The 15,552-nt window shown below is 34.4% G+C and overlaps 1 protein-coding gene across 1 annotated transcript in view; it reads left to right on the top strand.

The window, feature by feature from the left end:
* The first annotated feature begins 7,696 nt into the window (after positions 1 to 7,696).
* The window catches only part of LOC129233034 (netrin-1-like), a 51,312-nt gene continuing 43,456 nt past the window's right edge, over positions 7,697 to 15,552 (top strand). Inside the window, exons 1-2 of the mRNA XM_054867115.1 lie at positions 7,697 to 7,712; positions 13,446 to 13,634. Coding sequence (XP_054723090.1) covers positions 7,697 to 7,712; positions 13,446 to 13,634 — 205 coding nt within the window. The remainder of the gene's footprint in view (positions 7,713 to 13,445; positions 13,635 to 15,552) is intronic.

The raw sequence follows: 15,552 nt of genomic DNA, 5'->3' as shown, positions 1-15,552 counted from the left end.
CAGCACCATCACCGGATCGAACAGTTAATGAGAATTTAGAACTAGTCCAAAAGCTAATTGCTACCTGGTGCTAGCACCCCCAGAGGTATCGTTTCACTTGGAGGACATTGAGACCACGAGCCTATTTAACGTCGCCCAGTCCCCTTTAATGACGACGGTGGGTCTTCGACTATCAAGGTTCGAACTCAAGACCCTCCGGCCCCGAATCCGACACTCTACCGATCGGGCTACCACGGCCCAATGAAGCTTCTACAAGCAACTTTCGTCGCTAGTGTCGGATGAAATTCATAAAAGCTGAATTATTCGTAACTGCAATAAATAGTATCATCTGCTTTACTTACTTACATTTAAATATGCATTGTTTGTTTTCCGCATATCCTTTTATTTATTTATTTATTTCAAATTCTTTCGGACTGGACATTCTTTGTATTTGTAAAATTTCTGTTGCCGTTTTGAGTTAACTTTAAGCGCTTGAATACGGTAATTATGAGTGACTATTTTATCTAATTTAAGAGTTCTTATGCCAGAAGTATTTATATGAATTCATTTAAAATACGTTTTTTATTTTCATTATATCTGCTTAAAAGTTAATAATTTGGATTTATTAATATTGCATTTTTTTATTTAAAAAAATAATGTTGCAGTTGTACATATTTCTTACGGCATAAATGCATTGGTGTTTTTAACTGACTTCAAAAAAGGAGGTTATGATTTCGTATTGCGGCTTTTTATGTGTGTTTTCGAATTATTCCAACACTACTGGACCGATTTGAATTTTTTTTTTTTTTTGGAAGGGTATACTTCCCGGATGGTCCCATTGTAATTTGGTCTGGATCTGATAAGGGGTCTCGGAGAAATCCAAGAAACTTTAAATTTCATACGTCATGGTCACGTGGTGTTGCTGTGTTCGGTGTATTTTCACACCTAAGGTTTTGGCTTTCTCTTAAACGATATTTAATTCTCGCGGCACATGGATGATTAATTTTCTCAATGCTGCGCCGCATGGTAATTTTTTATTATAGGTGTTACTGATGTATTTATTACTGCGTAGCAAAGCAGTAAATTAAATATATTTTGCTATTTTAATAGTTGAATCAATTACCTTAATATTTTATTTACTAATAAATAACTTTATTTAGGCACTGAAATATAAAGTTCTTTATTTAATATTCCAATTTTTAAATATATTTAGTGTTCAATTGATGGGGAATTGAACACAGAACACCCCTCCCCCACGATTTAATTTATATTCTTTAATAATATACATTATAACTGTGTATGATTTCTGAAGTTTGACCAATATTCTGGATTTACTATTTCACGGTGCCGCCAGTTCAATTTGAAATTAGGGCTGTATTAATTAGCAGGCTTCAAAAAAAGGAGGAGGTTCTGAACTCGTCGGATTTGTTTTTCCTTTGTACAATGTTCCATAAATACTCGAAGACGCCTGTACCCATTGGCATGTACAGGGAGGGGGGAGGGACACCTGCAGGCCCGAGCCTGGAGGGGGCCCAATATTTTTCTAACTAACGGTGAAATATAGGGGTAAACAATATGGAGAGGGGCGCGAAGAAGTCATTTGTGATGGGCTCCAAAATTTCCGTGCACGCCCCTGCCTGTACCGATAAGAAAAATTCTTTTTTTGTTTGAAACATCATAGTTCCTCGGCGGTCTAATGTTAATAAAGTTCAGGTTTGATGAAATTGACGGAACTCTTCAAATATCATACTCACATTTAAATCGATGTGTACTTTATTAACTTTGTATATCGTCTCAGTGAATAGGTTTTTGTGCTTTTTTTTTTTTGTTTAGTGGTGGTTTTGTTTAGGAATGGTCTAACTTAGGTTAAAATATTTGATTTACCCTATTTGTTCTTTAGGGAAAAGTTAAGGGTAAAACAATAAATTTCATGCAATTTCCCTCACAAACGATAAAATATAAAACCCATTGATAAACAAAGGTTTATACTTTCTTTACCTATAGTTAAAGAAAGTACTAAAAATATATATTATTAAGAGTAATGATAAAGAAAATTTTGAATTAAGGATTCTCTGAAGCAAACATAAAATTCATTCTAGTGGAATTTTTAATCTTCATATATAGTGGGGCCATGTGTGAAGAAACATGCGACTTTTATCACGAGTTACATGACACTAATTGCGAAACATCAATTACAATTTACAATATTACAATTCTAAAATTTACAATTTTACAAATTTAAACTTAAAGCGATTTCTTTTTCTTTCTTTTTTTTTAGTGACTCGTGCATTTGCTTTCGGAAAGCAAACTTTGATAAAATTGAACAAATGATGATGACGATTTTTTTTTTTTGTACATAGTTACGCATTTGAAAAAGCACAGTCGTCGGAAGTCTCCGAGACGCTCGCCGTGTTATTTACACCACTAAAAAGCAAAAAATAAATTACTTTTAAATAAAAAAACGCCTTCAAAAAGTACCCAGGAACTAAAAAGCAAAAAATAACTGATTACACTTACATTCTATTTCCTACCCAAACATAGAAATGAAATTCATTTTACAATTCCAGTACAAAAATCAACTAAACTAAACACCGAATTATAAAATAAACACTGGTTTAAATTACTATACGATGAATTATTTTAAATACCTAACTCATTATATTCGATCTCTTAATTTTTAATAACCTTTTGAAGTCGGGGCCTCCTATAAACTACTACCTAACGTAACTGAGTAGGTTTAGTTTTAAAGACTAATTTCGTGTATAGTTAAATTAGTGTTTAATTCAGGATTCGGTGGGTTGTCAGGTACGTTATGTAGTTACATGAAATACACCGCCAGCTCAGTCATTTCCAGTCATTTCTGCAGTCCTCGGCTGGAAATGACTGAGCTGGCGGTGTATTTCATGTAATTCTGCTTTAGCCCTAGCTATTGGGCTGTAATTTACTGAATATACGTTATGTAGTTGTTTATAGGAGGCCCCGACTTCATTTCGTATGCTTTTTAGTATGAATAAGATCCATAAAGATAGATTATATTTTTGCAAAGTTCAGTGCTTTTAAAGCATTGAGTCACCAACTGTAGATTTTAGAAATTCAAAAAAAAAAAAAAAAAAAAAAAGAGGAGAACCAGGCTGCAATCGTTGATTGCAATAACTGTAAAATACAAATACATATACAAAAGTGACGACCAGCGACAGGCTCTGGGCCCAGCTAGACTGGTCCTAGTCCATTTACAATCCCCAGTGAAGATCAATGGCCCTCTTAAAACTGTCTACTCCTTTGCTCATGACCACCTCTTCCAGTAAGCTGTTCCACTATCCAGCTAAAGTAATAATTTTTCCTAACATCCATGTTAGCCTGAGATTTAAATAGCTTAAAACAATGACCCCTTGGCCTGTTTTCAGTGCTAAACTTCAGCCCCATAACATCTTTCGTTTTAATAAATTTAAACAGCTGAATCATGTCCCCTCGGTCTCTTCTTTGCTCAAGACTGTACATTTTTAGCCTTCTGAGCCTGGAATCATAATCTAAGTGGGAAAGTCCACTTATTAGCCTTGTAGCCCGCCTTTGAACCCTTTCCAATGCATTAATGTCTTTCTTAAGATAAGGAGACCAAAACTGAACAGCCTACTCCAAATGAGGTCTTACCAAACTTCTATATAACGGCAGAAGAACTTCTTTAGATTCATTTGAAATAGATCTATTGATAAACCCAAGCATCTTATTATTGGCTTTGTTACTAGCAAAGCTGCACTGTTGGCTAAACTTTAAATCCTGACTTATTAAGACCCCCAGATCAGTAACTTTGTCTGCCTGACTAATGACTGAACCTTGCAAATAATAACTCGTACACTTATTTCCATGCCCTAAATGTAGCACTTGACATTTCCCAACATTAACAGCCATGCCCCATTTATGAGCCCACTCCGTAATATGATCTAGATCCTCTTGCAGCTGATTTGCTTGTTCTTCATTTTCTACAGTCCCCATAACTTTGACATCATCAGCAAAACAGTTCATGTTCCCCGAAATATTTTTGTGAATATCGTTCATAAAGACAATGAACAAAACAGGCCCTAACACTGATCCTTGAGGAACCCCGCATAAGACCTCACTCCAATTAGAATAATTTCCCCTTACAACTACCCGTTGTTTCCTTCCGGTCAGCCAATTTTTTACCCAAATGAAAGTTTTCCCTCCTATTCCTATATCAGCTAATTTGCTAAGTAGAGCAACATGCGGTACCTTATATATTCTTGTTTAATTTTCCATTTGCGAGAGAAAATGATAAATATCCTTCTTTTGAAAGTTTATTATCCCTATGGGTAATGCGATAACGGAAAATAATCGTATTATCTTCTGGGACATAATCTACTACAGCATCCGTATACACTTCAGTCAATAGACCTCATAATTTAAGGAAGATAAAACGGAATGTAAAAAAAAAAACTCTTAAAATACGTATTTTCCTCGTATCACAGCTAAAAGACCGAGTCCGCGTGGATGACAGATTGATTGTGAAGCCTTCTGCGTTTTCTCGTTGATAGAACGTTCTATCAACGTGTCGGGAAAGGAATGGCTCCCGGAAGAATAGAATGAGTTTTAGAAAGCACTTTTTTTTCTTTTCCTGTAAGTCTTTTATCGAAGATATGAAGTATGTGTCTTACGTCGGAATCAGAAAATAATATTTTGCTTTTTATATGGTTTTGAAGATGTAATTAATTTTCACTAAAGTTTACGTTCCTTGTCGTGTTATGAAAAAACTTTTACAGTGTCGTTCGTTTGTAAAGGTCCTTTATCAGTATCTATTCGTAATTCAAATCTATACTAATAATATAAAGCTGTAGAGTTTGTTTGTTTGTTTGTTTGAACCAAGGGCGCCCATATAGGAGGGCAAGGGGGAGGCTCCAGCCCCCCCCCCCATTTTAGAAATTAGAACTTTATTGCTTTTAGTATTTTTTTCGTAGCAAAAATGTAAAATATTTCTTCTCCAGCCACTAATGAATGAGTTATTAAAAAAATAAAACTTTAATAACTCTAATCTATACTGAAATCAGTTTCTATGAGGAAAATATCCTGCCAAACCATGGCGAAAATATATGAGCCCCCCCCCCCCCCTTAAAATTTTGCATATGGGCGCCCATGGTTTCATACGTTTGAACACGCTAATCTCAGGAACTGCTGGTTCGAATTGAAAAGTTTGAATAGTCCATTTATTGAGGAAGGCCATCATATAACATCACGCCTTGACTAATAGGAGTGGAGCAGCAATAAGTTGAAATTAAATCTTAACTAATAATGAAGCTGAAAATCTGTGTGTCTGGATCGTTCGGCCGATGTTCATGAAATTTGGCACAAAGTTAGTTCGTAGCATGGGGTGAGCACCTCGAAGCGATTTTTTTTTAAGGGGAGTCAGTGTCCCCTATACCGTCAATGTTAATTTGCACAGGTTCATGTACCTTTTTCTGAAAATCTATTAAAGATACAAGTATGAATTTTTTTCTGTACCTCAAGTAGACTCTGTTCTCTATACTGAAGTAAAATTTTACAGAAAGGAAGCTTAGTTTTTTTTGTACAAAATTCTAATGTGTGAGTCACTGTATTTGTTTCAAAAAATACCATTTTGCCACACAAAATCAGCTTCATAAAAAAATAATTTTCGAATATGAGAAAAAGTTTGCTTCAGTATATGCAGTTAGATGTATGGAATAGGTGGTAAAAATTTCAAATCCTAACACAATTTAGTTTCTGAGAAAAAGGAACATTTAGTTTCAGAAGTTTTTTCGAGATATTGCAATTTAAAGGGGAAAATCATACCTCATCAAAATAGGTTTTAAATTTTTTAAAGCTTATTTTAACTTCTAATATGAGCACGTTCAAGATGTTTGTATCATTAAAAAGGTATTGAAATGGAGTTTCAAAACATATAAAAATCAAAAAATCGAATTTTTGAAAGTATTTAGGGTACTGACTCCCCTTAAAATTCGATTTTGTTCTTTTTCTATTCCAATTTTAAGAACATTTTACCGAGCGAATTATCATATCATGGAATATTAAATAATCATACCGTGGACGAGTAAATGATCATAACGTGGACGAGTAAATGATCATAACGTGGACCCATAACATGGGCGGGCAAATTAACATAGCAAATGGGCGAGAAATTCATCATCCATTAATATACAGGCGAACCAAATGACCTTTTAATTCTCTACTACGGGCAAAGCCGTGCGGGTACCTCTAGTTAATAATAATCATGGTGCATTTTTTGTTGCATCAACAGCTCGAACTTTTGTTGCCCGAAGAGCCCAGTCGGTAAATCATTTATAAATTAATTAATTCCTATGATGATAATGATTTATTTATAAATGAGCCGGAATTAATTAATTCCTATGAAAATAAAATGATTCCTATCATTTTATTTTCTTGCCAGCACCCTCTGTATCATCACCGTCGGCCGGCTCCTCACGATGCTGCTCCTATAGCGAAAACCGTATGTCCAGGTTGCGTCCATATCCTACACACACCCACACACACATACACACACTCATGCCTGCACACAGACACAAACACACAATCCTACATACACACACACAAACGCCTACACGCGCGTACACGCACAGCACTGCATACACAACACTCACACGCACCCACACACATGCGCCTACACAAACACACACGCGCATACATACACACACACGCGCATACATACATACACACGCTCGTGATTGCGAAAAACATAATTTTAATTCAAGAGGCCAAAAATTCAAATTAATTTTTTTTTTTTCGATTTTCTTATTCAACGGAAAACATCGATGTGGGTAAGGGTCTGTAATTACGGTCTCGAATGAACGAATATTTCGGGCAAACACTTCGGTATTTGAAAATTTTCTTACATTTTCTGTAGCTTTGCATAGCTACTCTGGTGCAAACTTTATTAATTTTTCCCATATCTTTTTCTCTTCTTTCTTTCTTTTTATTTATTTATCTTTCTTTTTCTTCTTTTTCCCCGTCTGATTGAAATTGATTTTTATTTAGTGGTTTTTCATAAAATCTGTAAAACACAAATTAGCAGTAATTTTTGGAGGGGGCTCAAGAAATTGAAAAGCTTCCCCCCTCCTATTTTCAATTTTTCATAGCGAAGATTTCATGACTTTATTTTAAATGTTTTTCTTTTCTTTTCTTTTTTTAGGATCTACTTTTAAGTACAGTAAACTCTCGATTATCCGCGGAATAGGGTGGCATGGTAACCGCGGATAAGCGAAAACCGCGGATAATCAGAATAATAATTAAAAAACGATACTACTGTATACAATAGCTACAAAAATATGAATAACACTTACACATTTACATTTTTGTTAAAAACATAGCTACATTCCATTTGCTGACATTGAAAGTAAAAAATATACATATGTAAAATCTAAGAACGAACAATAACACGATCAAAAGTTTTAAAAGCATTTAATGACTGTTAAAAAAAAATAGTGAAAAGACCCGCGGATAATCCGAGCAGCGGATAACCCGACCGCCGATAATCAGGAGTTTACTGTACTAAGAATCTACTTTTAAATACATAAATACTATGCACTTTTCTACCTTGATTGTGGACGTAAAAAAATCTTTAACATTTCAAGTCAATTAAACACTAAACGCTATATAATTTCACCGAGATGCTGTAAAATGAGCGGATTTAATTAGAAAGAGTTCCATTATGATTATGACACAAGGACAAGGTTATTAAATAAACTCATACCTCATTTCAATTTTTTTTAACGAATTTCTATTTTAACAATAAAATATTATGCAAACAAGAAAATTATAGCTTTATAATATGGGTTTATATGGGGAGTATATATGGGTTTTATTGAAGAATTTAGAAGCTACTCCTTTACGAAATTCTAAGCAATAGCTGACTTGTTCTCAAAAGTTTAAAAACTACATGCCGTTCCCATTAATATTATGGTTTTGTCAAGAAACTCTCATGTGATTTCATTGGCGTCGTCGGATAACATTTATTGGGGGGGGGGGGGACCAACTTTAACACTGCTAATTTCAAGCTGTTTAAAAAAGAAGGGGATAAAAAATTGTATACATACTAAAAATGGATTAGCATTGTCATTTAATACATAATATTAAAAACTGAAACATCCTTATCAGCATAAACACACAAAATAAACTTTTCCTAGCCAGTATGTGTGATAAAAATAACTGTTTATTTTCCTCTCTGCAATTTTTTTCTAATGAAGTGTTAACACAAGAGAACAGGATTTAATCACTTTTTGTGTATTTTGAGCTTAGTCAACCTACTGAAGCATAATTTTGACTCAGAAATGGGGGGTTTCTTCTCCGGAATATTTTCGAAATTATTGTTTTATAAACTCAGTTTTAGACGATTTTTGGTGATGTTTGAGAGAAGAGAGATTCGGGGGCCTTCTGCGGAATTTTTCCGTAATCGAAGTTTTAAAAACACAATTGTAGGTCATGTTTGGGAACAAACAGTTTTTTGAAGTTGAAGATCCGAAAAAGTTGAATTTAGATGACTTTCGATGGTGTAGGGAAAAGGAATTTCAAGACTTCTTTCCGAAACTTTTTTTCGAAAGTTTAGGTATAAATGTCGAAGTTTTAGACGCTCTTTGATTAGGAAGAAAGGTTCAGGGACCTTACAAATATTTTCACAGTTGAAGCCCTGAAGACGAAAGTCAAGACGATCTCTGATTGTGGGGATTGGGCGTTTTTCCAATATTACGGTGAGGGCCCTCTCCTGGTAGTTTTTCGACAATGGAATTGTAAATATGCAATTGTAGGCTATTGTTGCTGACGTTAGAGGAAGAAATAGCATTTAGATACTCTCCCTTGCTTTCAAAATGGAAGTTTCAAAAACAAAATTTTAGGCGACCTCTTATGAGGTCCTGAAGGGTGCTTTGGTTTTCTATAGAGAAATTTTCAATTTCCAGCCGGATATTTATTTAAAATACGTCTGCGACTTCAGTAAAAACACTTTTAACATTTTGAACTGGAGTAATATACTTAACACCAGAGACGTTGCTTTTAAGGACGGGACGAGGCGGTACCCTTCGGGTGTCACCCGTATGTAGGGTGAAACCCAAAGTGAAATGTAAAATTTCAAGTTTTTGAAAAATATGAAGCTAAAGTATATTCTTAAGACTGCAAATTTAAAAAAAAATCCGGGGGAAAACTCCCGAACCGCCCCCTCCTCCTTTTCCTACACTTCATCATGGAGTGAACACTATTCTCAGGATTAGGTTCATGTTGTCAATACTTAAGCCTAGTTGCGAGTTCCTGTAAAAAAAAAAGTCCCATTATCTTTACTTGTGTTTGAGATATGTTTGACATAATTAAAAGGCCACCAATTTCATACACACCTTTACTTTTTTGACCTTTCGACGGCCTATCGTATGAATTTCATGTTTTCTTTTTTTACATAGACTATTTAAAGTTTTTTTTTTAAGTTTGTGAGGGGAAGGGGAGGTACGCACCACAAATTACCGCCCCGATTGTCACCCATGCTAGGTACGCCTTTGTTAACACTTATACATTAGGTCAAAATTTTTTCACTTTATTATAAATATCATGCCTCCTGATTATCTTAATAAAATTTTTTGTTTTACTTTTTTTTTCGAACATTCAAGTACTTAGAATTTTTGTTGTGATTATTTCATTACAATATTTTAAATCTTTCTCGCAGTATTTCAGCTTTTGTTTTTCCTATTTAAAACATGCTTCGGTCGCCCAGGCGAGGTAATGTAATAAGACAGAATCTCGATGCTCCTAAATTATATTTTAAGATTGCATTTAGAAAAAAAAAAGAAATACTTTTTCTTTTTTTTACTTTTATTGTATTTGCTCGTTTATCATCTACTTGTTCCTTTTTAAACCTGTCTTCTAGGTTCGACATAGTTTTTTTTTGAAAAAAATATACATTGAGTATCTATCCTTTGCTCCCCTCCCCCGCCCCTCCGTGAAAATTGCAAATTACGGACTTGCTGCAAAGTAGTTTAGGCTCCTTAAAATTAGCAACGCTTATTCTTTGCTTCTAAGCTTTCATTGCAGACAGTTGCTTTCCTTTTGTGTAAGCAAAGTTCATTTCGACTCAATTATCTAATAATTTAACATTTCACAACTGTATTTCACAGAATAAATTATGTGTTATGTAACTGTGCATTATCGTCCTTTTTTGGAATTAAAACAGTAATAAGTTCCAAATAATGGATTTTATCTTAACAAATACAAATTTTTATGGGGTCTGACTCTCAATTATTGATTGGGTCCGGACCCCTCGGACCCCCCCCCCCCGGCCGCGACGCCCATGTGTGATTTATTTCATTCTACATTTTTTTTTTATAAGCTCAAAAAAAAAAAAAAAAATCTATTATTTCGCAAATCTATTATTTCCTGGATTGAAATGACCTTTCGATTCATATCTCCACACATTTTTTGAAAAATATAAATTTCTGATTGCATCAAAGAAGAATTGATGGACTAAGTACGTTCCTTTGAGTTCCAAACCAGTAAATCTCTGACTCCAGTATTACTTGTTTAGCAAACAAAAATGCTTTTATTCAAATAAGATTTGCGTTTTGTTTTTTTGTATTCTTTTTAAACAACTGCAAAACATTTCTTCATGTTTATAGGGAAGTCAATTAAAAAAAAAAAAAAAAATTAATTAATTTTTCCTTTTGGGGGGTTCCCGGGCCCCCTGTCCCTCTCCCCCCTACAATCCGCTACTGACGATTAGTACATTTTTACTACTCGGTTTATCTAGTTACTTCTGCTTCTTTCTGTATTTGCATTTTTTAATTTATCACTTTTTCAAAAATATATCTTCAGGTGAATAATTTGTATTGCTCAATCTACCCTCTATCTTCGTTTTCTTTTTCGGTTTGATCGTTATTGTGAAAAAAAAAATAATATCGTTCGAAAAAAAATGTTTAAGAAACGTTTGCAGCAAAACAATTTGTTCAAGAAACTAGGAGAGTTTTTATTTTATGAAACATATAAAAGTTTTGTAAAATGGTAAGCGATTGTGAAGTAAACAAACGTTTATATTCCCCGCGTTCCCTTCATAATTGCTGGAAAATACCGGCCGTCAATCGCTGGTGCTGCCATCTGCTGAAAAATAATTGTAACAAAATAGCAGGTGTTTACATTTATGCTAATTTTTATATTATTTTTCTCTGTTGTTTAGTTAAAATACACAACGTATACCGGATGCCTAAATGGTTTGATTCGTATAATCACGTACACCTTCTATTTTTTTAATGATTTTGAAGTTGTATCTTTTAAAATTATTTAAAAAAAAAAACAATATCGTAAAAAATACTTTCCTGCGGGCTTCTTTCTGATTTTTCCTGGGAATATTTCAAAATGGTGGTGTGTGGGGGGGGGGGGGGGGGGAATGACCCCCCCCCCCCCCTTCCTTGACTCATCTGAATGACGGTACTGCAATATCTGATTCACATTAATCTCTGGTTTTCTTTAGTAATTTATTTCCTACAGTTTGAGTTGTCATCGTCTTCCCCCTATACTTTCAAAACAGTATACCCTCTTTTTTATGTATACTAGCTGCGTGCCCGGCGTTGCACGGGCTACTTAAAAAATGAAAGAGATGTCCAATTGGTGTTTTTGTATTACTCTGACATCTGTTTCTTAAGCGCTGAGGAATAAATAAATACGCGTATTGCAAGGTTTGCAAAACACCAGTAGAGCATATTTTTGGCAAAAATCTCTTTAACGTTAATCATAGTTATAAATGATACAAGTTATGAGTACTTTCAATTAGCACAAAAGATGAAAATATATGCATTATCAACTACAATCTGTGCTCACTTTAAACTGAATTAAATCTGATAGACTATATCTGAAATATTTATGTACAATTATACAATCATCTTTTTACATGAAATTACACACACTTTTTGGTTGATTACGTGAAACTAAAGCACCAATACTTACTAAATACCAATAAGCATTAATTTAATACCAAGTCATCAGATTCCAACTAAACTTTAGTTAAAATACTTGAAAACAATCTTTTTCGTTCAACTCTGTTTCACTTAAAGAAATCCAAAAAATCTTAATTTAACGTGTTCTTTTAACGATACAAACTGTATTTCAAAAATAGAAACAGGAAGGAAAAAGTTATTACAATACGAAAACTCGCCCATGTGACGGAAAAAAGTCCAACAAAATAAACATAATTAGTCGCACATCCTAAATGTACCAAAATATAAGGCCGGTGAATGATAAACTTACACTACAATCAATAAACGTTATTAAAGAAACATTTTTCATATGTTGAAAAGAGTTAAGAACGTTGAATGTGAAAAATTTAAAAAAGGACAGACGATAATAAGAATATGTCCGAATAGAGCAACCAATTTTAAACTAATTTCAAATGAAATTCTAGATGGAAACGTTGTTTCAAGATTTGGACAGCAGCCAAAAAAATCTCTTTTAAAACAGTTTTTAGAATTTTATTTGCTTACCCATATGCAAAATGGCAACAGGAAAGAAATAAGAATTCCTGAATGACGTTATGCTAATTAACCTTTTAATTAATATCTTCGCTAATTAAAGTCGTACAATTACGAGATTGGTTCTATTGTTTTCTTTGGAAAATTACGAATTGATCGGTATCTCGTTCGACTCTCGATTCGCAGCGGTTCTTGAGAAGATCGATCTTCAGACAGACAGACAGACGGACGCGAACAGATTTTAATATTATAGTGGATTATTTGGTGCAGTACACCTTCAGCTATTTTTAACCGCTATTTTGCTTTGCTCCCCACGTTAAATGAATACTAAATTTATGTTTTTTGAGCAATCACGATTGCTTATTGCTTTTATTTGACTGTTTTTGGCGTCTTTTGATTTTCCCCCCCGCCACCCTCCGCACCATCACCGTCGACCGGCTCCTCACGATGCTGCTCCTACAGCGAAAGCCGTCTCCAGGTTGCATCCATGTCCTACACACACGCGCATACATACACAACTACACGCACACATACACAACTACACACACATACACAAACACACACGCATACATAGACACCTACACATACACGCGCATACATACACAACTACACACACACGCACACACATACACACACATACACAAACACACACGCATACATACAGACACCTACACATACACGCACACAAAAACATACACACAACTACCCACACATTCATGCCTGCACACAGACACACACATACACATACCCCCCCCCCCCCCCACACATTCATACACACAACTACCCACACACTTATGCCTGCACACAGACACAAACACACATGCCTACACACAAACACACTTACCCCCTACACACAAACACACATATCCCCCACACACACGCCTACATACACATACTCGTGATTGCGAAAAACATAATTTGAATTCAAGATGCCAAAAATTCAAATTAATTTTTTGTTCTTTCCTTGTGCAGCATGCAACTGCAATCTCCACGCCCGACGGTGCCGCTTCAACATGGAGCTGTACAAGCTGTCCGGCGGCACTTCCGGCGGAGTGTGCCTCAACTGCAGGCACAACACGGCGGGCAGGCACTGCCACTACTGCAAGGAGGGATACTACAGGGACACCACGAAGCCGATAACGCACAGGAAAGCGTGCAAAGGTGAGTACAAAAATACTGTCACAAATTCTGTAAATATTAGTTATTTTTGTCATTAATTTGTCGCAATCTAGCTAAATTTGGCTTTTATTAAATGACTAGCATTCCCGTACCCGGCATTGCTCTGGTAATGGAATTAGCAGGGGTTAACAGTGCTTGGTGCACCTAGTTTCGAAAATCCCCTACAATAATTACTTATTACCTATATTTTTTTCTAATTTTGGGAGGATCCCGGGGCCCCTGGACTCCTTACATATATGCCCTTGTCCTTAACCGATCTTTAACTGTTATTAGCGATCCTTTTAAAGTATTGATTATCTTTGCAAACACAGGTCATCCACATTTTATTGATATACCTATGTTTAAGCTAGAACTTCTTCGTATACAACATTTTTAGTTTTTTTTTTCTGGTGCTAAAATTATTAAGCTGCTTGATGAACTGGCTTTGGAGCAAGCTACATAACATTGGCCGTGTGAAAAAAAGTCTTCTCTTAAATGGATCCCTGCTACTTTTAATGTATGTCCTTGTGACTTATTAATGGTTATTGCAAAGCAAACTTTAACAGGAAACTGCACTCTTTTAAATTCAAAAGGATAGTCCGCCTGTGATGATGTTCTTAAAAACTTCGTTTTGAGTTTTGAAAAAATGAAAGCAAAAGACAGAAACATTATGATTTGACTCGAGAAAAGCCTCGAAGAACCACGTGAGAAACAAAAACAATATCAAATTTATAGTTCGCTATCGAACAAAAGTTGAGATGAAGTACTGAATAATGATTTGAATGGAGGAAAGCCTTCGAAAATAAGGGATTTGAATTCAATGACAGGTTTTAATTTCGCAGAAATTGAGAGGTTTTAATTAATTTCTCCCGAACTAAATGAGATTTCGAAAAATCCTTTCTTAGTGGTTACTTTCGTGATCATGCGGACATGCCTGCCAAATTTCAAGTCTGAAGCTTCAGCGGTTTCGGCCGTGCGTTGATATATATATATATATATATATATATATATATATATATATATATATATATATATATATATATATATATATATATATATATATATATATATATATATATATATATATATATATATATATGTTATCTCAGGACATTGATTTTTATATATTAAGATCTGTCATCTAAAATTCAGGCCCGTGTCCAGGATTTCATAAAGGGAGGGGCTGAAACTTTCTCCTTTATATTTTAGGTTGTCAAAGGGAAACTAATTATGCGTGTTGAATTGTTTACTTTAGTTCAATAGCTAGACTTTTTTTAAACGTTTTGTGGGGTTTTTTTAAAATAAAATCTTATTTGTACTGTTCAACATTTTGTAAATCTGAAAAAAAAAAAAAAAGGCAAACACATTCCTTTTATGCCACCTAATGCTAGTTTCTTTATTTTTTCTTTTGTTTTTCCATCAAATAACATTGAACAGGAATTTAATGAAAATAAAAATTTTATAACGAAAAATTGCTGTTTCGCATAGAAACATTCTTCTAATGTGTGAAACGACTAATTCATCCAATACTAAAGGCATACAACAAACAAAACCTAATAGTAAGCAAAGTAACCATTTTCCTTGCCCATGAGTTTTTTTTTTTTTTTTTTTTGGCTACATCATTGTGTAATATTCTTTAAAATAATTTTCCCCTGCTTGCTTACAGCATTTGCTGGACTCTTCAGCCATTCCTCCATTGTTAATTTTTTCAAGCATTTAGTAGCAAAGGTGCTTGGGAAAGATACAATTGAGTAAAATGTTAATTGTTAAAGATCGTTAAATTTCAGAGGGCGATTAATTTTAGTGTTAATAAATACTGCATCAAAGTATTAACACTAAAATTAATTAAAACTTAAACTACATTTTGGAAAATGGTTTAAGGGGTCTAAGGACCTTTAACCTTCAAAATTTTCGATTTTCT

Source organism: Uloborus diversus, unplaced genomic scaffold (assembly GCF_026930045.1).
Source record: "Uloborus diversus isolate 005 unplaced genomic scaffold, Udiv.v.3.1 scaffold_15, whole genome shotgun sequence".
NCBI classification, from domain to species: Eukaryota; Metazoa; Arthropoda; class Arachnida; order Araneae; family Uloboridae; genus Uloborus; species Uloborus diversus.
The sequence above is the reverse complement of the archived record's forward strand: the minus strand, read 5'-3'. Positions and strand labels throughout refer to the sequence as shown.